Source organism: Salvelinus sp. IW2-2015, linkage group LG13, assembly GCF_002910315.2.
Source record: "Salvelinus sp. IW2-2015 linkage group LG13, ASM291031v2, whole genome shotgun sequence".
NCBI lineage: Eukaryota > Metazoa > Chordata > Actinopteri > Salmoniformes > Salmonidae > Salvelinus > Salvelinus sp. IW2-2015.
The window spans coordinates 10,378,533-10,403,743 of NC_036853.1; the positions used below are offsets into that span (position 1 = coordinate 10,378,533).

At 43.7% G+C, this 25,211-nt stretch overlaps 1 protein-coding gene across 1 annotated transcript in view; it reads left to right on the plus strand.

Annotated features, from left to right (window-relative positions):
* The window catches only part of LOC111971827 (protein unc-13 homolog A-like), an 89,507-nt gene that overhangs the window by 36,156 nt on the left and 28,140 nt on the right, over positions 1 to 25,211 (plus strand). The window contains exons 12-21 of the mRNA XM_070446356.1: positions 3,212 to 3,961; positions 4,590 to 4,680; positions 5,891 to 5,937; positions 16,721 to 16,799; positions 21,418 to 21,492; positions 21,629 to 21,848; positions 22,684 to 22,911; positions 23,737 to 23,878; positions 24,092 to 24,261; positions 24,541 to 24,677. Coding sequence (XP_070302457.1) covers positions 3,212 to 3,961; positions 4,590 to 4,680; positions 5,891 to 5,937; positions 16,721 to 16,799; positions 21,418 to 21,492; positions 21,629 to 21,848; positions 22,684 to 22,911; positions 23,737 to 23,878; positions 24,092 to 24,261; positions 24,541 to 24,677 — 1,939 coding nt within the window. The remainder of the gene's footprint in view (positions 1 to 3,211; positions 3,962 to 4,589; positions 4,681 to 5,890; positions 5,938 to 16,720; positions 16,800 to 21,417; positions 21,493 to 21,628; positions 21,849 to 22,683; positions 22,912 to 23,736; positions 23,879 to 24,091; positions 24,262 to 24,540; positions 24,678 to 25,211) is intronic.

A 25,211-nucleotide genomic window follows, 5' to 3' on the forward strand; every position in this document is an offset into this window, starting at 1 on the left:
ACTGGCGACTCGAGAGAAAGATTTTGAATGAAAAGATAGGAAATCTGTACAGATGTTTGGCTTACAGTATATATTGTGAATTAAGCAGCCCAAATAGAGCAGCCATTGTGGACTAGCACAGGAAAGCAGCACCACAGATGGAATGAGAAACTAGTGATCAAACCTGAGTTCGTAAGTAGCCTATCTTTGGTAGAGCGAGCGTTGCTCACCTTGCTCACCCCGACAGTCAAACAAACGGTGAGATTTTCATAAAAGTAACGCAAGGTAATATAACGTGTAATATAAAGTGTTACTTTCCACACAAAGTAATATTGTAAAGTAACATGTTACTATTGTTAAATGTAATGAGTAATATGTAATATAAAGTAACTAATCCCAACACTGGTGACAAGTCCTCTTTGTTATTTGGTCTCAGTTCAAATTGTGGTAATGATGAGCTCAGGCTTTCCCCCAGCCAGTGCCAGCCCTACTGTTGGTCGAGGACCCCGGCTGTGGGGTGGCAGGAGTCATGCCTGATCAAAATGTATTGTAGCCTATCAGAGAGGGGAAGACAAATGTCCTCATGTATGTGCCACTGTGCTTCTGTCCTGCTGTTTGATAAGGGAAATGCTGGTTTCTGTCGGACAGCAGGCCTGAGTGTGTGAGTGTGTGAGTGTGTGAGTGTGTGAGTGTGTGAGTGTGTGAGTGTGTGAGTGTGTGAGTGTGTGAGTGAGTGAGTGAGTGAGTGAGTGAGTGAGTGAGTGAGTGAGTGAGTGAGTGAGTGAGTGAGTGAGTGAGTGAGTGAGTGAGTGAGAAACAAAGAGATCGACAAAGAGAGAAAGAGAGAGAGTTTACATGTGTGTGCGCTTCTTGATTGAGTAGCAGGTTGAGGGTCAGGATTCTGTCTGTGAGTGTGTATGTGGTTTTGTGCATATGCCGTGTGTGTATTTGTGTTTGTGTGTGTTGGTGTCCTTTCCTCAGGTGTTCTGTTTTCCTGTCCCCCCGTCTCATGCATTATTGAACCTTCACTGCTCTAATCGATAGTGTGTAAACGGGTGGACTTGTGTGTGTGTGTGTGTGTGTTGGGGTTTGTGTTGTTCCTGTCTGCTCTCTCTCTCTAACTCATGCCGCGTCTCATTCTCTTTCCCTACTCACTAATAGCCTCATTCATCATAGACGATAAATATATCCTAAAGAGATGCTGTTTCTCCTCTCCTGTCAGCCCAGTGTAGGCCCCCTGTCTCTCTTTATCTCTCCACTCTTATTTTCTCTCCGTCTGTTCTCGCTCTCTCTCTCACACACACACATCACCTCACCTGAATGAGTGCCATTACTTGTTAAGGCTGTTTGCCTCCCGTCTTGTTTTGCTGTGTATTGTGTTGGCTCTGGGTGTTTGGGAATCTCTGTTGAATATACAGATGTGTATGTACATTCACCAATAATATCTCAAAATACTGAAATAAAGACCCACAACTACACCACCCAACCCACACTCACACTCATGCATCTGAACACATACTAGCCCATCCCTTGGTCTGGGTTGCCTTGGTTGGTTCACTACCTTTTTCCTCTTACTTTAGGTTAACTGTTCTGCCACACTATGGCTCCTTATCCCAATATGTCCCCTTAACATGCCCTCTTGTCCCCACTCTGGCTCCTTATCCCAATATGTCCCCTTAACATGCCCTCTGGTCCCNCTCTTGTCCCCACTCTGGCTCCTTATCCCAATATGTCCCCTTAACATGCCCTCTGGTCCCCACTCTGGCTCCTTATCCCAATATGTCCCCTTAACTTCTTGCCGCACGGATCCCTTTAGCGGGATCATTTTCGCAAACAACCGCTGAATTGCAGAGCGCCAAATAAATAAAAAATAAATAAAATATTTATAATCATGAAATCACAAGTGAAATATACCAAAACACCGCTTAGCTTGTTGTTAATCCACCTATCGTGTCAGATTTTGAAAATATGCTTTACAGCGAAAGCAATCCAAGCGTTTGTGAGTTTATCAATCACTAGACAAAACAGTAAGAACAGCTAGCCTCAAATTAGCTTGGTCACGAAAGTCAGAAAAGCAATAAAATGAATCGCTTACCTTTGATAATCTTCAGATGTTTGCACTCACGAGACTCCCAGTTACACAATAAATGTTCTTTTTGTTCGATAAAGATTAGTTTTATAACCAAAAAACGCCATTTGGTTTGCGAGTTATGTTCAGAAAACCACAGGCTCGTTCCGGTCCTGAAAGGCAGAAGAAAATTCCAAAAAGTATCCGTAATGTTCGTAGAAACATGTCAATTTTTTTAAATAATCAAGCCTCAGGTTGTTTTTAACATACATAATCGATAATATTTCAACCGGACGGTAACCTATTCAATACTACAGAGAAAGAAAATTTCGAGCTACATCTCTCGTGCGCAGGAACTAATCAAACGACACCTGGCGCGTTTTAAAAAATCTCGCTCATTTAAAAAAAATAAAAGCTTGAAACTATGTCTAAAGCCTGGTCACAGCCTGAGGAAGCCATTGGAAAAGGAATCTGGTTGATACCCCTTTAAATGGAGGAGGGGCAGGCAACGGAACAGGGATTTTTCCAAATAAAAGGCACTTCCGGGTTGGATTTCCTCAGGTTTTCGCCTGCAAAATCAGTTCTGTTATACTCACAGACAATATTTTGACAGTTTTGGAAACTTTAGAGTGTTTTCTATCCTAATCTGTCAATCATATGCATATTCTAGCATCTGGACCTGAGAAATAGTCTGTTTACCTTGGGAACGTTATTTTTCCAAACATACAAATTCTGCCCCCTAGCTGAAAGAAGTTAACATGCCCTCTGGTCCCCACTCTGGCTCCTTATCCCAATATGTCACCTTAACATGCCCTCTGGTCCCCACTCTGGCTCCTTATCCCAATATGTCCCCTTAACATGCCCTCTGGTCCCCACTCTTGGGCTCCTTATCCCAATATGTCACCTTAACATGCCCTCTATGGGGCCACTTTGGTTCTTTAGTGTTTATAGTGTTTCATCCCCAGTCTGGAGGCATAGGGGAACAATTGTGCCACATTGATGTGAGTTGCAGTGTTGAAGTATTAGTGTGTTCTGTGTGGCTGTGGCTCCTCTGCGTCCTCCTATGGTGTGCCACAGTGACAAGCAATGATGGGGGTAACATGTTACTTTTGTTACAGTCTGCTTGTGTGTCTGTGTATCTGACTGTGGTCCATGTGTCTACAGTCCTACAGGCAGCAGTCACTATGCCTCCTCCGGGGAGCTGAGTCAAGGCAGCTCCCAGCTCAGTGAGGAGTTTGGCCCAGAGGTCGAGGGGAACATGAGGGGCTCTGTGGAGCTCTACGATGAGAACGACGCCTACCACTCCTGTCACTCCTCTGTCAGCTACGGCTGGGATCCCGACGCACCCGAGGAGGTGTACAGTGACGAGGGGGGCTACATCAAAGATGACGAGGAGGAGGGTGAGCTTTATGAGCCCGAAGATGGAGAGGGGGAGTACGACTATGAGAGAGAGGAGGAGGAGGAGATGGACAGCACGCTAAGCGAGGAGCTGCACTACACCCCCTCCCCTACTAGCACGGCTTCCACGCTGGCCCCCAAGGCCTCCATTGCCAGGCCTCCTCTGGAGAAACAGGCCTCCCTGAGAGAGCAGCAGCCACAACCCCTCACCCTGGTTCCCTCTTCCCTGTCCCCCACCACTCAAGCCCACTCAATGCTCCCTTTCCAGCCCCCTGTCACCACAGCCTCCACCAAGCCTACCTTCACCCCAATGATCCATCCATCCCTCATCCAGCCCCCGGCGCCCACAGCCCAGCCCCCTGGTCCAGATACCCAGCCTCCGGTGTCTGATGCCCTGGATGACATCCACCTAGACATCCAAGTGGAGAAGCCTCTGACTTTAGAGGAGGAGGTCCCTGTCGTAGAGAGCCTCCCAGCAGAAGTCCCCCCAGAGAAGATCGAGACCCCGGGCGTCAGGTGAAACCTCCCCTACTGCACTCTTAGAAAAAAACAGTTCCAAAGGGGTTCCACCTGGAACCAAAAATGGTTCTACATGGAACCTAAAGGCTTCTACCTGGAATCAAACTGGTTCTACCTGGAACCAAAAATGGTTCTTCAAAGGGTCTATCCTATGGGGACAGCCGAAGAACCCTTTTAGGTTCTAGATAGCACCTTTTTTTCTAAGAGTGTGTAATGTAGCCAGAGCACCTTCTCATATAATACTATAACAAGTATTCACTTCCCTACATCTTCTACATATACACACTACATACACACTACATAGACACACTACATATACACACTACATACTGTATACACACTACATACTGTATATAGCCTACATATACACTAAATACTGTATGCAGATGACATTTACTACTTATACACACTACATACACACAACATATACACTACATATACAAAATACATATACACTACATACTATATACACACTACATATACACAATACATTATTCTACAGTTTTATTAGTATCCGTTACTAGCCATTACTGCCTATAAAAAAAGTTATGTTATTTTCTAACATGTAAATATCTTCACAATGAATGAGCTCCAGTCTGAATGCTCTTGTAAATTCCTCTCCCAGCTATCAGAGGCCCATCATGGAGCCTGGTCCAGACAGGGCTAGGGCCAACTGGCAACGGCTCTGCAGCAAGGTCCGACTACAGCTGCAGCGGGTGAGACAGCCTGTGTGTATGTGTATGTGTGTGTGTGTGTGTGTGTGTGTGTGTGTGTGTGTGTGTGTGTGTGTGTGTCGTGTGTGTGTGTGTCGTGCTTGTTGCGTGTGCGTGTGTGTGTTGTTGTGTGTGTGTGTGTGTGTGTGTGTGTTTTGTGTGTGTGTGTGTGTGTGTGTGTGTGTGTGTGTGTGTATGTGTATGTGTGCACGTGGATGTGTATGTAAACCATGTGGCTGCTCTCTTTGTTTCTCGCCATAATGCTGTCACTCCTTCATATGTCCCTGCCCTGAGGTTTCTCTTCTGACATCTTTGCCCTTTCAGCTTTCTTTCATTCACTTCTCAATCCTTTGGTGGTCTGTCATTCATGTCACCTTCTATTACTCTGTAAATTGTAATCCTGTGGTTCATTTTGCCCAGCTTTATGTTGTTAAGATAATGTGTTTTTGTTTATCCACGTTTGTTTGATTTTTTGCCACTTCCGTAGCGATTTGAATGTTGTCCGTTCTGATTGGCCAGGGCTGGAGCCGACTGCCAGGTGGGTGTGTTTGTGGTTGGTCATGAGTGCTGTGAGTGATGATGACGTGAATGTCAGTGTTGTGTCATGCTCTAAACACACAGAGAGAAAAAGAGCACAGATATAATTACTGGAATGTCAGATAAGGATCTGTCACAAATCCACTTTCAACCATGGCCTTCAAACACAAAGGCCTCCCGACTAATGTCAATGGACAGCGAAATCACCCCCGATAACGCTCTCTTGTCTCTCTCCTGTGTTTTATGGCTGACATTATGGTTTGTTTTTTTCCCCAATGAAACACATCTTTCTTGATTTTATAGTAACAAACTGGGGTAGACTAGATAACAAACTGACTAGCCTTGTGTCACGACTCCATCGTTGTAACTAACAGTTAGACAGCTAGGGGCAGAAAGCTAGGTGCAGACAGCTAGGTGCAGACAGCTAGACGCAGACAGCTAGGGGCAGACAGCTGGGGGCAGACAGACAGCTAGGGGCAGACAGACAGCTAGGGGCAGACAGACAGCTAGGGGCAGACAGACAGCTAGGGGCAGACAGACAGCTACAGACAGACAGCTACAGACAGACAGCTACAGACAGACAGCTAGGGGTGTGATGTAGTAGACCTAATAAAACCATTTCCAGGGGTACTATGTGCCAATCACTCCTCCACATGTCTCCCCCCTCTCTCCACAGGCTCGGGGGGAGTCCATTGGGATTTGCTCCCTGTTGCTATCAGCAGGGTAAGTGTCTGTCACTATCACACCAACATACATGATAATAGCTGTATAATGATGGCCTAATGATGGCGCCGACGGATGATTGCGCCAATGGAGATGGCAGCATCGCGACTAGCTCTTAAGCAACTCTGCAGTATTTTGTTTGTTTTTGTACTATTTTTACGTTATTAGCTCAGGAATTGTTTTGTGTCATTACATACAGCCGGGAAGAACTATTGGATATTAGAGCGGCGGTAGCTCACCAGAAATTCCAGAATTACAACCAGGATTACAACTTCCCTGGAGCAGATCCCTTGTTTTCTCTCCCCAGAGCAATTTAACTTATTCCAGAGGCTGCCCCAAAACAACACCGGCAAAGAAGAGGTACTCGAGGCGGTATTCTGGTCCGATTTAGGAAGAGTGCACACCCCCCACCACTCCTGAGTAATTTACTCGCTAATGTCCAATCTCTGGATAATAAAATTGATGAGCTCAAGGCGAGAGTTGCTTTTCAGAGAGACTCCAGGGATTGTAACATACTCTGCTTCACGGAAACATGGCTCTCTCAAAATGTACTGTCTAACTCTGTAAAGCCAGTTGGGTTCTCAGTACATTGCAGCGACAGGAACAAACATCTCTCCGGGAAGGGTGGAGGTATATGTTTAATGATTAGCGACTTATGGTGTAACTGTGATAACATACAGGTACTCAAGTCCTTCTGTTCACAAGATCTAGAATATCTCACAATCAGATTCCGACCGTACTTTCTCCCAAGATAATTTTCGTCAATATTAGCCACAGCGGTCTATATCCCCCCCAAGAGGATACCACGACGGCCCTCAAAGAACTCCACTGGACTTTATGCAAACTGGAAACCACATATCCTGAGGCTGCATTTATTGTAGCTGGGGATTTTATCAAAGTAAATTTGAGGAAAAGGCCCCCGAAATTCTATCAACATATTGATTGTTGTACTCAAACTGCTAAAACGCTCGACCGTTGCTATACTACCTTCCAGAATGCATATAAGGCCCTCCACCGCCCTCCAATCGGACCACGATTCCATCTTGCTCTTCCCCTCCCATAGGCAGACACTCAAACAGGAAGCACCTGTGGTAAGGACTATTCAATGCTGGTCTGACCAATCAGAATCCACGCTTCAAGATTGTTTTGATCACGTGGACTGGGATATGTTCAGAGTAGCATCAGAAAATAATATCGACACAAGTACTGATACGGTGAATGAGTTTATCAGGAAGTGCATAGGAGATGTTGTACCCACTGTGACTATTAAAACCTACCCCAACCAGAAACCGTGGATAGATGGGAGCATTCGCGCAAAACTGAAAGCGCGAACCACCGCATTTAACCAGGGCAAGAAGACTGGGAATATGGAGGAATAAAAAAAGTGAAGTTATTCCCTCCGCAAAGCAATCAAGCAGGCTAAACATCGATAAAGGGGCAAGGTTGAGTCCCAGTTCAACAACTCGAGGCCCTGTGTCTGAACCCTGCCCTGTGCAACTGGGTTCTGGACCTCCTGACGGCCCCAAGGCGACCCGATTCTCAACACTGGGGCCCCACAAGGGTGTGTGCTCAGCCCCCTCCTGTACTCCCTGTTCACCCATGACTGTGTGGCCAAGCACGCCTCCAACTCAATCACCAAGTTTGCAGTTGACACAACAGTAGTAGGCTTGATTACCAACAATGATGAGACAGCCTACAGAGAGGAGGTGAAGGCTCTGGGAGTGTGATGCCAGGAAAATAACCTCTCACTCAACGTCAACAAAACTAAGGAGATGATCGTGGACTTCAGGAAACAGCAGAAACAGTAGAGGGAGGACCCCCCTATCCACATCGATGGGACCGCAGTGGAAAAGGTGGAAAGCTTCAAGTTCCTCGGCATACACATCACTGACAAACTGAAATGGTCCACCCACACAGACAGTGTGGTGAAGAAGGCGCAACAGCGCCTCTTCAACCTCAGGAGGCTGAAGAAATTTGGCTTGTCACCTAAAACCCTCACAAACTTCTACAGATGCACAATTGAGAGCATCCTGTCAGGCTGTAACACCGCCTGGTACGGCAACTGCACCGCACACAACCGCAAAGCTCTCCAGATGGTGGTGCGGTCTGCCCAACGCATCACTGGGGTCAACCTTCCCGCCCTCCAGGACACCTACAGCACCGGTTGCCATAAGAAGGCCAAAAAGATCATCACTGACAACAACCACCAGAGCCACTGCCTGTTCACCCCACTATCATCCAGAAGGCGAGGTCAGTACTGGTGCATCAAAGCTGGGAACAAGAGACTGAAAAACAGCTTCTATCTCAAGGCCATCAGACTGTTAAACTAGCACATCAGAGGCGGCTGCCTAAAGACATAGATTAGGAATCCCTGGCCACTTTTAGAAATGGATCACTAGCCACTTTAATAATGTTCCGTATCAAGCATTACTCATCTCATATGTATAAACTGCACTCCACACTATTCTACAGAATCTAAGTCACTTTTAAATTGAGCTTACATATTGCATCACCCATTTCATATGTGTATATACTGTATTGTATTCTGTACTACACAACTGACTGTTAAACAGCCCTCTCCAGCACATCAGAGGCTGCTGCCTATAGACATAGATTAGGAATCACTGGCCACTTTAAGGAAATGAAACACTAGCCACTTTAATAATGTATCCGTGTCTTGCATTCCTCATCTCATATGTGTAAACTGTACTCTATTGTACGGTATCTTAGTTACTTTAATTGTGTGTAAATATTGCATCACCCATCTCATATGCATATACTGTACTCTATACTATACCACCGTATCTTAGTCCAATGCCACTCTGACATACAGTGGGGCAAAAAAGTATTTAGTCAGCCACCAATTGTGCAAGTTCTCCCACTTAAAAAGATGAGAGAGGCCTGTAATTTTCATCATAGGTACACTTCAACTATGACAGACAAAATGAAAAAAAAATATCCAGAAAATCACATTGTAGGATTTTTTATGAATTTATTTGCAAATTATGGTGGAAAATAAGTAATTTGTTCACCTACAAACAAGCAAAGTCTGCTCTCACAGACCTGTAACTTCTTCTTTAAAGCTCTCTGTCCTCCACTCGTACCTGTATTAATGGCACCTGTTTGAACTTGTTATCAGTATAAAAGACACCTGTCCACAACCTCAAACAGTCACACTCCAAAACCCACTATGGCAAGACCAAAGAGCTGTCAAAGGAAAACAAGAAACAAAAATTGTAGACCTGCACCCAGGCTTGGAAGACTGAATCTGCAATAGAGTAAGCAGCTTGGTTTGAAGAAATCAACTGTGGGAGCAATATTAGGAAATGGAAGACATACAAACCACTGATAATCTCCTCGATCTGGGGCTCCACGCAAGATCTCACCCGTGGGTCAAAATGATCACAAGAACGGTGAGCAAAATCCCAGAACCACACGGGGGGACCTAGTGAATGACCTGCAGAGAGCTGGGACCAAAGTAAACAACAAGCCTACATCAGTAACACACTACCGCGCCAGGGACTCAATCCTGCAGTGCCAGACGTCCCCTGCTTAAGCCAGTACATGTCCAGGCCCGTCTGAAGTTGCGTAGAGAGCATTTGGATGATCAGAAGAAGATTGGGAGAATGTCATATGGTCAATGAAACCAAAATAAACTTTTTGGTAAAACTCAACTCGTCGTTTGGAGGACAAAGAATGCTGAGTTGCATCCAAAGAAACCATACCTACTGTGAAGCATGGGGTGTAACATCGCTTGGGGCTGTTTTTCTGCAAAGGGACCAGGACGACTGATCGTGTAAAGGAAAGAATGATGAGGCCATGTATCGTGAGATTTTGAGTGAAAACCTCCTCCATCAGCAAGGCATTGAAGATGAAACGTGCGCTGGGTCTTTCAGCATGACAATGATCCAAACACACGCCCGGGCAACGAAGGAGTGGCTTCGTAAGAAGCATTTCAGGTCCTGGAGTGGCCTAGCCAGTCTCCAGATCTCAACCCATAGAAAACTTTGGAGGGAGTTGAAAGTCGTGTTGCCCAGCAACAGCCCCAAAACATCACTGCTCTAGAGAGATCTGCATGGAGGAATGGGCCAAAATACCAGCAACACGTGTGTGAAAACCTTTGTGAAGATTTACAGAAAACGTTTGACCTCTGTCATTGCACATAAGGGTATATTACAAAGTATTGAGATAAACTTTTGTTATTGACCATAATCTTATTTTATCCACCATAATTTGCAAATAAATTCATTAAAAATCCTACAATGTGATTTCTGGATTTTTTTCCCTAATTTGAGTCTGTTATAGTTGAAGTGTACCTATGATGAAAATTACAGGCCTCTCATCTTTAAGTGGGAGAACTGCACAATTGGTGGCTGACTAAATACTTTTGCCCCACTGTATGTACAGTTGAAGTCGGAAGTTTAGCATACACCAGACCAAATACATTTAAACTCAGTTTTCACAATTCTGGACATTTAATCCTGGTAAAAATTCCCTGTTTTAGGTCAGTTAGGATCACCACTTTATTTTAAGAATGTTATGTCAGAATAATAGTAGAGAGAATAAATTTATTTCAGCTTTTATTTCTTTTCATCACATTCCCAGTGGGCTAGAAGTTTACATACATCAATTATACTTGGTAGCATTGCCTTTAAATTGTTTAACTTAGGTAAAACATTTCGGGTAGCCTTCCACAAGCTTCCCACAATAAGTTGGGTGAATTTTGGCCCATTCCTCCTGACAGAACTGGTGTAACGGAGTCAGGTTTGTAGGCCTCCTTGCTCGCACACGCTTTTTCAGTTCCGCCCACAAATTTTCTATGGGATTGAGGTCAGGGCTTTGTGATGGCCACTCCAATATCTTGACTTTGTTGTCCTTATGCCATTTTGCCACAACTTTGGAAGTATGCGTGGGGTCATTGTCCATTTGGAAGACCCATTTGCGACCAAGCTTTAACTTCCTGACTGATGTCTTGGGATGTTGCTTCAATATATACACATCATTTTCCTCCCTCATGATGCCATTTATTTTGTGAAGTGCACCAGTCCCTCCTGCAGCAAAGCACCCCCACAACATGATGCTTCCACCCATGTGCTTCACGGTTGGAATGGTGTTCTTCGGCTTGCAAGCCTCCCCCTTTTTCCTCCAAACATAATGATGGTAATTATGGCCAAACAGTTCTATTTTTGTTTCATCAGACTAGAGGTCATTTCTCCAAAAAGTATGATCTTTGTCCCCATGTGCAGTTACAAACCGTAGTCTGGCTTTTTTGTGGCGGTTTTGGAGCAGTGGCTTCTTCCATGCTGAGCGGCCTTTCAGGTTATGTCGATATAGGACTTTTTTTACTGTGGATATAGATACTTTTGTACCCGTTTCCTTCAGCATCATCTCAAGGTCCTTTGCTGTTGTTCTGGGATTGATTTGCACTTTTCGCAACAAAGTAGGTTCATCTCTAGGAGACAGAACGCGTCTCCTTCCTGAGCGGTATGACGGCCATGGTGTTTATACTTGCATTCTATTGTTTGTACAGATTAATGTGGTACCTTCAGGCGTTTGGAAATTGCTCCCAAGGATGAACCAGACTTGTGGAGGTCTACAATTTTTTTTCTGAGGTCTTGGCTGATTTCTTTTGATTTTCCCACGATGTCAAGCAAAGTGGCACTGAGTTTAAAGCTAGGCCTTGAAATACATCCACAGATACACCTCCAATTAACTCAAATGATTTCAATTAGCCTATTAGAAGCTTCTAAAGCCATGACATCATTTTCTGGAATTTCCCAAACTGTTTAAAAGCTCAGTCAACTGCTGACCCACTGGAATTGTGATACATTGAGTTATAAGTGAAATAATCTGTCTGTAAACAATTGTTGGGAAAATTACTTGTGTCATGCACAAAGTAGATGTCCTAACCGACTTGCCAAAACTATAGATTGTTAACAAGACATTTGTGGAGTGGTTGAAAAACAAGTTTTAATGACTCCAACCTAAGTGTATGTAGACTTCAACTGTATATATATTCTTAATCCATTCCTTACTTAGATTTACGTGTATTTTGGGTATATGTTGGGAAACTGTTAGATATTAATGCACTGTCAGAGCTAGAAGCACAAGCATTTCTCTACACCCGCAATAACATCTGCTAGACACGTGTATTTGACCAATACAATTTTTTGTTTTTTTTGTTTTGATAATAGTTGTGGTAGTTGTATTATTTGTATCATTGTATTCTACATTTGTGTGACTGTCCTTGTCTATCAGTGTATCAGTGTTTTGTTACTTGTCATGTTGTGTGTTTTTTCGTGGACCCCAGGAAGAATAGCTGCTGCTTCTGCAAAAGCTAATGGGGATCAGAATAAACCAATATTAATCAAATCAAATTGTATTTGTCACATGCTCCGAATACAACAGGTGTAGACCTTACCGTGAAATGCTTACTTATAAGTCCGTAACCCTACAATGCAATAAAAAAAAAGAGTTAAGAAAATATTTACTAAATAGCCTCCCGGGTGGCGCAGTGGTCTAGGGCACTGCATCGCAGTGCTAGCTGCGCCACCAGAGTCTCTGGGTTCGCGCCCAGGCTCTGTCGCAGCCGGCCGCGACCGGGAGGTCCGTGGGGCGACGCACAATTGGCATAGCGTCGTCCGGGTTAGGGAGGGTTTGGCCGGTAGGGATATCCTTGTCTCATCGCGCTCCAGCGACTCCTGTGGCGGGCCGGGCGCAGTGCGCGCTAACCAAGGGGGCCAGGTACACGGTGTTTCCTCCGACACATTGGTGCGGCTGGCTTCCGGGTTGGAGGCGCGCTGTGTTAAGAAGCAGTGCGGCTTGGTTGGGTTGTGCTTCGGAGGACACATGGCTTTCGACCTTCGTCTCTTCCGAGCCCGTACGGGAGTTGTAGCTAGACAAGATAGTAATTACTAGCGATTGGATACCACGAAAATTGGGGAGAAAATGGGATAAAATTTATATTAAAAAAATTAAAAAATTAAAAAATTAACTAAAAAGAAAGTAACACAATAGAATAACAATAACGAGGCTATATACAGGGGGTACCAGTACTGAGTCAATGTGCGAGGGTACAGGTTAGTCAATGTAATTGAGGTAATATGTACATGTACTGCAGGTAGGGGTAAAGTGACTATGTATAGATAATAAACAACGAGTAGCAGCAACATAAACAAATGGGGGGGTCAATGCAAATAGTCAGAGTAGCCATTTGATTAACTGTTCAGCAGTCTTATGGCTTCAGTGTAGAAGCTGTTCAGGAGCCTTTTGGACCTAGACTTGGCGCTCCGGTACCACTTGCCGTGCGGTAGCAGAGAGAACAGTCTATGGCTAGGGTGGCTGGAGTCTTCCTCTGACACTGCCTGGTATATAGGTCCTGGATGGTAGGATGCTTGGCCCCAATGATGTACTGGGCCATACGCATTACCCTCTGTAGCGCCTTGCGGTCGGATGCCAAGCAGTTGCCATACCAGGCGGTGATGCAACCAGTCAGGATGCACTCGATGGCGCAGCTGTAGAACTTTTTGAAGATCTGACGACCCATTCTAAATCTTTTCAGTCTCTTGAGAGGGAATAGGCGTTGTTGTGCCCTCTTCACAACTGTGTTGGTGTGTGTGCACCATGATAATTCCTTAGGGATGTGGACACCTAGGAATTTGAAGCTCTCGACCTGCTCCACTACAGCCCCATCGATGTGAATGGGGGCGTTTTCCTGTAGTCCACGATCATCTCCTTTGTCTTGATCACATTAAGGGAGAGGTTGTTGTCCTGGCACCACACTGCAACTTCTCTGACCTCCTCCCTATAGGCTGTCTCATTGTTGTAAGTGATCAGGCCTACCACCGTTGTGTTGTCTGCAAACTTAATGATGGTGTTGGAGTCATGTTTGGCCATGCAGTCATGGGTGAACAGGGAGTAAAGGAGGGGACTAAGCTCGCACCCCTGAGGGGCCCCCGTGTTGAGGATCAGCGTATCAGATGTTTTGTAGCCTACCCTTACCACCTAGGAGTGGCCCGTCAGGAAGTCAAGGATCCAGTTGCAGAGAGAGGTGTTTAGTCCCATGGTCCTTAGCTTAGTGATGAGCTATAATGCTTCACAACATGGAATAATACAGAACTGCATGATATTTTGATTAAATAGTTGAAGTTAAGTTGGTCCCAGATCTGTTAGGGAAAGGGGGATACCTAGTCAGTTGTACAACTGAATGCATTCAACTGAAATGTGTCTTCCGCATTTAACCCAAACCCTTTGAATCAGAGAGGTGCGGGGGCTACCATAATTGACATCCACGTCTTTGGCGCCCAGGGATCAGTGGGTTAACTGCCTTGTTCAAGGACAGAACAACAGGTTATTACCTTATCAGCTCAGGGATTCAATCCAGCAACCTTCCGGTTATTGGCACAACACTCTAACCACTAGGCTACCTGCGTTGCTTATGGTCATTGTCATACAAACATGGCTATACAGCCGAAACGGATCTGGCACCAAGTTAGAGGATCTGTTTCTCTCATTTCCAGTGTGTCTATGTGTGACTCACCACCTGGATTCGGTCTTATGTGGCAACATTTAAATTCTGTTTTTTACATTGGATAAATGTAGAGACTCTGAGCTACAAAATGGTATATCATATACTGCATTTGAGGAAACAATGGGAAAGTAATTCTGCTTTGAAAGTAGATCAACTTGTAAACTCACTTTTTGAGAAAACCATCGTTCAATGTTTTGGTACTACTATTGGAGAGTCCTTCTTTGTCTACACCCATTCAGCATTGTTCAAACCCTCTTAAGCCTTAGCTGCACCCATCTCTTTAAGGGTTGATCTGTGTATTCTGTACTAACTTGCCAGCTACTTCCAGACATGTAAAAGAGAGAACAGCTCACTGAACATACTCGCCCTAGCAGAGCTGGCTAGGCTGTTACAGTATGTTTTCCAGAGTGTTGGTGACTGCAACTGTGCTGTCAGATTGTCCATTTGTAAATTCAGAGCGTTTCGCATTCAGACCGCACACTGGACGCTCTGGCCAATAAGTAGGGTTGTTCTGAAAGCTCTGACCGCAGTCAAGCACCCAAGCTAACATTGGCTAGCTACTTCCAGACATATAATGAGAGAACACCCCACTCTGACCATTTTACTCCCCCTAGCAGAGCTGGTTAGGCAGTTTTCATGTTACACAGAGCAGTGGTGACTAACAGTGCTGCTGGCAAAAATTGAATTACGCTTTGTTGCTGACATTTACTGACACTGGACATATTCAACGGGTGTTGAGCGTTCAAAAATTAATCAGTTATTCTGCGCTCTGGCACACTAAAACGAGAGTCTTTTGTTGCGAAATGTAGCTAGATAGCGAGCTAGGTAAACAATGAATCCCAACGCATGACGTAACGTTAGTTAGCGAGCTAATAGTACACTAACTTGAAATGAAAATACTTTGTCAAAATTAGAGTGGAGTCTTTTGTTAAGACATGTAGCTAGCTAGGTAAACAATGAATCCCAACGCATAACATAACGTTAGTTAGCGAGCCAGCCAGCTAACGTTAGCTAGCTAGCTAATAGTACACTAACTTGAAATGAAAATACTTTGTCAAAATTAGAGTGGAGTCTTTTGTTAAGACATGTAGCTAGCTAGCTAGCTAAACAATGGACCATAATCACACCGTTACTACCCTGCATGAAACTGCAGGTAGCTAACCATGGCTAGTCAAGCAAGTGTGTCTGAGATACGAATAATAAGATCATACACAATGTTAGCTAGCGACCCAGCCTGCTAACGTTAGCTAGCTAACAGTACACTTGAAATGAAACCACTTTGTAAAAATTTGAAACGTGTAATATCTGAAAATGTTGCTAGCTAGACTACGTATCTTACCAGTATACATCATGGTTGGACGCATTTCCTGTCTGATGCCATGCATGGTTGCCCTTAGTTTAGTTTGATGATGTAATCCAGACTGAAGTTTTCTCCATCTCCTTAGCTATCATACTCAAATTCCACTGATTTCAAAACTCTGATTTCAAAACTCGGTCCTCCAGAAAGTGGAGAGCATACACTATATACACCCAATTTACACCCAATTTGTAAGTCGCTCTGGATAAGAGCGTCTGCTAAATGACTTAAATGTTAAATGTAAATATAACGTTAGCTAGCAAACAGTACACTTTAACTTGAAATTAGGTTTATGCAGTTTTACTACACAACACATTTTTTTTTAAACGCGTTTGACACGATTATCTAGACATACTGACCAGCTCCAATAGACAGACACGTGCTATATGGCAGACCAATCCAAACTCATCTCTCGGCATGTCCAGCCCACTCATTATCTCAGCCAATCATGGCTAGCTCACTTTTTCTGTGGCTAAACCAACTAGGCTCGTAATTTAACCATTTTATTCGTATTTACAGATGGCATACAAGCTTGATATTAAGGCACATGAAAGTTCACATGTTCGAGACTAGTTGAGATGGCATTTATGCCAAAAAACGCATTTTGATTAAAAAATAAAAAATAAAAGTTCAAACAGCTCTCCTGTGAAGTCGTGACTTGCGACATACGCCTAGTTTCCTGAATCGGGTCACGTATGTCAGTGGTGGTGAATGTTGTGGGGATGAGGACGGTGTGGTGATGAGGATGTTGTGGTGATGAGGATGTTGTGGTAATGAGGATTTTGTGGGGATGAGGACGGTGTGGTGATGAGGATGTTGTGGTAATGAGGATTTTGTGGGGATGAAGATGTTGTGATAACAAGAGTGCTGTGTTTGTGTGGTTTCTCCCCATGCAGGGTGGGTGGTGCGCTGTATAGCATCGACAGCATGCCGGACCTCCGCAAGAGGAAAGCCATGCCTCTGGTCAGGGACCTGGTCAGTGTAAGTTCTGACCATATACTAAATGTATTTTACTCGATATTCACTTTACTCTCTCTCTCTCTCTCTCTCTCTCTCTCTCTCTCTCTCTCTCTCTCTCTCTCTCTCTCTCTCTCTCTCTCTCTCTCTCTCTCTCTCTCTCTCTCTCATATCAATTTCAATTTAAGGGGCTTTATTGGCATGGGAAACATATGTTTACATTGCCAAAGCAAATTAAATAGATAACAATAGTGAAATTAACAATAAAAAAACAACAGTAAACATTACTCACAAAAGGGACAATAAATAAACATAAACATAGATTGTATTTACAATGGTGTTTGTTCTTCACTGGTTGCCCTTTTCTTGTGGCAACGGCTCACAAATCTTGCTGCTGTGATTGCACACTGTGGTATTTCACCCAATAGATATGGGAGTTTATCAAAATTGTATTTGTTTTCAAATTCTTTGTGGGTCTGTGTAATCTTTCCAATGTGTCAAGTAATTATCTTTTGTTTTCTCATGATTTGGTTGGGTCTAAATGTGTCGCTGTCCTGGGGCTCTGTGGGGTCTGTTTGTGTTTGTGAACAGAGCCCCAGGACCAGCTTGCTTAGGGGGTTCTTCTCCAAGTTCCTTTCTCAGTAGGTGATGGCTTTGTTATGGAAGGTTTGGGAATCGCTTCCTTTTAGGTGGTTGTAGAATTTAATGGCTCTTTTCTGGATTTTGATAATTAGCGGGTATTGGCCTAATTCTGCTCTGCATGCATTATTTGGTGTTTTACGTTGAACACTGAGGATACTTTTTCAGAATTCTGCATGCAGAGTCTCAATTTGGTGTTTGTCCCATTTTGTGAATTCTTGGATGGTGAGCGGACCCCAGACCTCACAACCATAAAGGGCAATGGGTTCTATAACTTATTCAAGTATTTTTAGCCAGATCCTAATTGGTATGTCGAATTGTACGTTCATTTTGATGGCATAGAAGGCCCTTCTTGCCTTGTCTCTCGTTCACAGCTTTATGGAAGTTACATGTGGCGCTGATGTTTAGGAAGAGGTATGTATCGTTTTTTTGTGTGCTCTAGGTCAACGTTGTCTAGATGGAATATGTATTTGTGGTCCTGGCAACTGGACATTTTTTGGAACACCATTATTTGTGTCTTACTGAGATTTACTGTCAGGGACCAGGTCAGACAGAATCTGTGCAGAAGATCTAGGTGCTGCTGTAGGCCCTCCTACAGATGCACCAGATCATCAGCAAACAGTAGATATTTGACCTCAGATTCTAGTAGGATGAGGCCGGGTGCTGCAGACTGTTCTAGTGCCCTCGCCAATTTGTTGATATATATGTTGAAGAGGGTGGGGCTTAAGCTGCATCCCTGTCTCACCCCCCGGCCCTGTGGAACGAACTGTGTTTTTTTTTGCACATTTTAAAGGCACACTTGTTGTTTGTGTACTTAGATTTTAAAATGTTGTATGTTTTTCCCCCAACACCACTTTCCAACAATTTGTATAGCAGACCCTCATGCCAAATTGAGTCAAAAGCTTTTTTTAATCAACGAAGCATGAGAAAACTTTGTTTTGATTTGTTTGTTTGTCAATTAGAGTCTGCAGGGTGAATACGTGGTCTGACATACGGTAATTTGGTAAAAAGCCAATTTGACATTTGCTCAGTACATTGTTTTTGCTGAGGAAATGTACGAGTCTGCTGTTATTTTCCATAAGTTGCTATTCACGCACATCCCCCTGTATATCTCTGTCCAGTGTCTGTTTTTTGCCCATCTTAATCTTTTCTTTTTATTAGCCAGTCTGAGATATGGCTTTTTCTTTGCAACTCTGCCTAGAAGGCTAGCATCCCAGAGTCGCCTCTTCACTGTTGACGTTGAGACTGGTGTAGCGGGTACTATTTAATGAAGCTACCATTTGTTTCTCAAACTAGACACTCTAATGTACTTGTCCTCTTGCTCAGTTGTGCACCGGGGCCTCCCACTCCTCTTTCTATTCTGGTTAGAGACAGTTTGCGCTGTTCTGTGAAGGGAGTAGTACACATTTCTCACATGGACTAACCTTCATTTCTCAGAACAAGAATAGACTGACAAGTTTCAGAAGAAAGGTCTTTGTTTCTGGCCATTTTGAGCCTGTAATCGAACCCACAAATGCTGATGCTACAGATACTCAACTAGTCTAAAGAAGGCCAGTTTTATTGCTTCTTTAATCAGGACAACAATTTTCAGCTGTGCTAACATAATTGCAAAAGGGTTTTCTAATGATCAATTAGCCTTTTAAAATGATAAACTTGGATTAGCTAACGCAACGTGCCATTGGAACACAGGAGTGATGGTTGCTGATAATGGGCCTCTGTACGCCTATGTAGATATTCCATAAAAAATCTGCCGTTTCCAGCTACAATAGTAATTTACAACATTAACAATGTCTACACTGTATTTCTGATAAATGTTATGTTATTTTAATGGACAAAAAAGTAGCTTTTCTTTCAAAAACAAGGACATTTCTAAGTAACCCCACACTTTTGCTAACTAGGCTATTATACTCACACTAAATAGATGACCTAGCCCTTGTGCCATCCACCCTTGCCAATTTAACTGACTTCCAGGCTTTGAATTGAATAGCTCTGACAAGCTGTAGGCCTGCTCAGCTCCACCGCGCACTTGAATGAAGAATTACCATACAGGACTAAATAGCTCAGTACTTTGTCTCTATGAATCCAGTTCACTGTCAGACTGTACAACCCACACACTTGCACGAGAATGAACACACACATGGAGATGCAGATACATAAGCACACATGCACACACACCAGCGTTTCCATTAGCCGTAATAGCCGGCTTTTGTCCGATAAAAAAATAAATAGTAAAGCCGATAAATAAAATTGGCACAGGCCAATTGTCCTGGGAGAAGAAGAAAATATCCCATTGTGAAATAATGCTTTTTAGCCTATTCATTGGTGGACTGGTCGTGCTTATCGGTCTATAGGTTAATTTGCATAATTGTATGGAATTAAATTAGCGTGTATGTACAGTATATTCTTTATGTATCTTATTTATCACACGCAACCAGCATACAGATACAGAGCCCTTGAGTGGAAAATCTGTCAGAAAGCGCAAGAGCTGCTGCCTGTGGTGCTTTCAAGACAACTAGGATACGAGGTCAAATCATGATGTCAGTGATCTTCAGGTCGGAAAGTCGGATCTTTAGAAAGAGGCCTGAATTCCCGAGTTGCAATTCCGAGTTGGATGACCGACCGTTCAAAACTATTTTTCCCAGTCGGAGCTCGTTTATTCGCCAGTTCCCAGTTCTCCTGAACACACTGAAGTCAGAAGTCAGAGATGTATGAGTTTCCAGTTGTTATGAACACTGCATCAAACAGCAAGAGCAGGAAGGCTTCATTAGCACACCACACACCACTTTGCAATGAGCTGGAGTCAGTATGTATTTTGAAAACGTTATACTTAATTGTTTGAAACCTGAATGTTTTAATACAAATGAGGCATGTCTTACATTGCTTCAAAGTAGCCTATTAGAGCGCTCTTTCTAAATTTTGAATACATATTTTAGCTAGAAATCCTACACCTGTAACTCTCTGGGTTTTAAATAGAGTATATCCTTTAACATTGCATATCATTGTTAAGGAAATATGGAGTTTTGTTCTACACTCCAAAAGGGTTATTCGACTGTTCCCATAAGATAACCCTTTTTGGTTCCAGGTAGAACCCTTTTTGGTTCCAGGTAGAACCCGTTTAGTTTCCAGGTAGAACCCTTTTGGGTTCCATGTAGAACCCTCTGTGAAAAGGTTTATACATGGAACACAAAAGGGTTCTATCTGGAACCAAAAAGGGTTCTCCAAAGGGTTATCTTATGGGGACAGCTGAATAACTCTTTTAGGTTCTAGATAGCACAATTTTTGTGGTTGTTTACGTGGCACGTGATTAATAGGTCTAGATCTAAATGAATGGAAATGTCCTCCCTCCTTTCCCCCCACCCAGTATTCCATCAACAAAATGAATAACTCTCCCCTGATATAGTGATCTTTCTGTCTCTTGACACTTTCATCACGATTGATCACTCTGTATCTGTTTTGAAATCACCCCTATTCTATTGTCGCCATGTTTGTGACTGTGGCTAGAGTTGTTTGACATATGGCCCTTTTAACACTTGTTTCTCTTCCTGCTTCTTCCTTCCTCCATCTGTACTGCTAAAGGCTATGGTGAGTAACACCGTGACTGATTCCAAATGAAAAGAGAATGTTGTTAAGACGTACTGGCTTTGTTTGCTGTCAAGGGGAATAGCAATTTGTGTAGAGAAGCACTTCATTCCAGATACCCATGACCCCTGCTTTCTTGTATACACTTGGGGAGAATACAGCTGGACTGCTTTGTGACCTGTTGCCTTAATGAGATGTAATTTCTTCCAAACGATGTTAAAATATATTAAAGTAAGTAGCAAGAGAAATAGACTTCTTTCTTTGAGCAAAATCGAACTTGTCACTTTGTTTTAAAAGTGCTTATTGAATGTATTTCAATCGCAGTATGTACAAAACTACTATATATTAATCTTATCTCTTCATTCAATCAGTCATTAATTCCTTCCTTTCTTTCTGTCCCCTGCCTGGCCTACCTCAGTCCCTGGCTCAGAACTCCAGGAAGGCAGGGTTCACATCAGCTATGGCGTCCAGCACTCTCAATAACGAGGAGCTGGTGCGTTTCTGGCTCTTTCTTTTCTCTACTCTCAGTATATCCAGATAGTGGACTTTTTCCCTCTCTCCATGTAGTCATAGATTCCACTAATTCTTTGACTCTGTATATATGTCCTCTACGTTTTCCTCTCTTGTAGAAGAGCCATGTGTACAAGAAGACCCTACAGGCTCTGATCTACCCCATCTCCTGCACCACGCCCCATAACTTTGAGGTGTGGACGGCCACGACACCCACCTACTGCTATGAGTGTGAGGGGCTGCTGTGGGGCATCGCCCGCCAGGGCATGAGGTGCACCGAGTGCGGGGTCAAATGTCACGATAAGTGCCAGGACCTACTCAATGCTGACTGCCTGCAAAGTAAGTAGAGCCATGTTGAACGTTTCTCAGTGAGTGGTAAAGTTTTGTTCAGTTGGTGCTAAAACATAATATAATGATAAAACATAAACTAACAACACAAACTGTGTGGGATACTACAGACTGTAAGCTGCTTTGGATAAGAGTGTTAAATGGCTGTCTGGCATTCCCCTTTGACTGTCATACTTCAGACTTTTCCCTCCTCTCTCATCTCTCCTACATCTCTCACCCCACTCCCCTTGTCCTCTTCCCTCCCATTCGCTCACTCTGCAGTCTCAGGCACCCTCTATCTTTTATTTGAATTTAAAAATTTAAAAATTAAAAGCATTTTTGTCTTTCCTTGAGATCCTCTCCCCCTTTCCAACTCTTCGTGAACGTTTCACAGGTCTACAGATACTGCTGAGCACTCATTGATAAATCACACTGTATACTATGTATGTTAATTGTAAGTTAATTGAAATGCATTCCAGGTGACTACCTCATGAAGCTGGTTGAGAGAATGCCAAGAGTGTGCAAAGTTGTCATCAAAGCAAAGGGTGGCACACTTCTTTGGTTACTACATGATTCCATATGTGTTATTTAATAGTTTTGATGTCTTCACTATTATTCTACAATGTAGAAAATAGTAAAAATAAAGAAAAACCCTTGAATGAGTAGGTGTGTCCAAACTCATATATTTTTTATTTTTAGGTAATTGAATCAGGGGCCTACAAAAGGGGGGCCGCTGGCCACGTGCCACCAGTTGCCCATTCCTGCTGTAGAATAATACAACATAGACCTTATTTGTCATGTAACTCAATAAATCAAATCTGACCCTCATCTCTCTTGTCTACCCCAGGGGCAGCGGAGAAAAGTTCTAAGCATGGAGCGGAGGACAGAACCCAGAACATCATCATGGTTCTAAAAGACAGGATGAAGATCCGAGAGAGGAACAAGCCGGAGATCTTTGAGCTGATCCAGGAGGTGTTTGCCATGGTCAAAGCCACTCACGTCACCTACATGAAGCAGATCAAACAGAGCGTACTGGATGGCACCTCCAAGTGGTTGGCCAAGATCAGCATCACAGGTGAGTGAGTGAGTGAGTGAGTGAGTGAGTGTGAGAGAGAGAGAGAGAGAGGATACCAGGGTTTCAGAGTTGGAGTGCTGATCTAGGACCAGGTCCACCTTGTCCATATCAGAATCAGAAGAAAAAAAATCTTATTCATTATGATCTAAAAGGGAAAACTGATCCTAGATCAGTACTCCTATTCTGAGACCCTTTGTGAATAGTATAAGTTCAGAACCATCCATTTGTAATGCTCTGGCAGATGCCATTTGGAGTCTGACTCCATCACAACACACATCATCCACCCTCTGTCTCCTCTTGCTTGTTTGTGTTCCAGCTCTATTTGTTGTAAAGGTCATTCTGTTCTGTAGACCACTGAGTCACTGTCTGACATGAAGGAGACAGATTAGATAACGGTCCCATATGAAGAGGGATTTGAGAGGGAGGATGGGAGTGTGAGTGTGGGAGAACTCTCGACCTAGCCTGGTAAACTAGGCTCTGCTCAAGTCTTGTGCTATTGACTGTCTCTCCATCTGTTTGAGGTTTGAAGTACTCCGAACTTTGTAGACCAGACCTATACTCATGTCATTCATATTTTATTAGCAATGTTTTTGCTTTTTAAACTCCTTGAGATTTTTTTACTTGTATGTGCTGTGTACTGCAATTCAGCTTTTAGCTGCCAAGTACGGCTTACTGGTAAAAATGTAATAAACTACTACTACTAATACTATTAGCCTCTAAACTAGACTGACCGCTGTGCTCACTAGTGAAACAATGATGAGTGCAGTAGTCAGCCATACTGACCACCTGATGCTGCCACCTGTTCCCTCTCCTTCCTCCCCACAGTGCTGTGTGCCCAGGGCCTCCAGGCGAAGGATAAGACAGGCTCCAGTGACCCCTACGTCACGGTCCAGGTGGGCAAGACCAAGAAGAGGACCAAGACCATCTACGGAAACCTCAACCCTGTCTGGGAGGAGAACTTCAACTTGTGAGTAGAGAGAGAAAGTACTTTTTTTATTTAGTCATTTAGCAGACACTCTTATCCAGAGCGACTTACAGGAGCAATTAGGGTTAAGTGCCTTGCACAAGGGCACATCGACGGATTACTGGACTGGAATAACATTGAAGGTTGTGTATTCACAGATTGTGAATGGATGACATCTCTCTCTCTCCCCCTCTCTCTCTCTCTCTTTCTCTGTAGTGAGTGCCACAACTCCTCGGACCGGATCAAGGTGCGGGTGTGGGACGAGGATGATGACATCAAGTCTCGGGTGAAGCAGAAGTTCAAAAAGGAGTCAGATGACTTCCTGGGTCAGACCATCATCGAGGTCCGCACGCTGAGCGGAGAGATGGATGTCTGGTACAACCTGGGTCAGTACAGTCACAGTACAGGGGGAAATAACCACTTGTTAAGCTAATAAACCCATTCATTGAGCCTCTGACACTTCAGATCCATATAATTACTTTCTAGGTATCCATACGATGAGGTTCATTTGGTGAACTAATTTGTGTGAACTATCCTTTTAAAAATGATTTATTTCATATAAGAGTCATTATCATAATGGTTGAGGTCTTTATCAAAGATAGTTGTTGTTAGGTTGACTGTGGTATGTGTTGACTGAGAGTCTTGTGTCTGGTCCCTCTCTGCAGACAAGCGTACAGACAAGTCAGCCGTGTCTGGTGCCATCAGGATGCACATCAATGTGGAGATCAAAGGAGAGGAAACAGTCGCTCCATATCATGTCCCGAATCACCTGCTGCGACGAAGTAAGTTGTTGTGCCATGTGGTGTCGTGTGTGGGATCCACTACATTTATGTTTGTGGGTGTGTGTGTGATGTGGGCAATCGTCAACATCAGTATTCTACCACCCGGTCTTCGTACTGCGTGTGTGTTGTGTGTCGATGTGTGACGTGTGTAGATCGTTGTTATTGGAATGTGTGTGAGTGGCGTGTGTTGTGGTCGTGTGTGTGTGTGTAAGTGGTGCGTGTGAGTGGGCATGAGAGCTCATGAGTCGCATGCAGACTCATGCGGGTGACCTGCGTGCATAAAGCTGTGTGTGATCTGTAGACTCAGTTGACTCGATGCGAGCGTCGATGCTCTGAGTGTCATGCTCCTATGCTCAGATTGGTGCTCCAAAGTGATGCTCAATTCAAGCCCACTCAGTCTTGACATTTAGCGACTGAAGTGTCAGGCAGCAGTGCGTTTTCAATGAAGTTCGTTGCTTCAGATGAAACTTAGAGTTAATATACCCACAAAAGGTGTCACCGCCCCTGCAGTTGCCACTGTCTATCAACGATAACCCACATCAGATATAAAATAC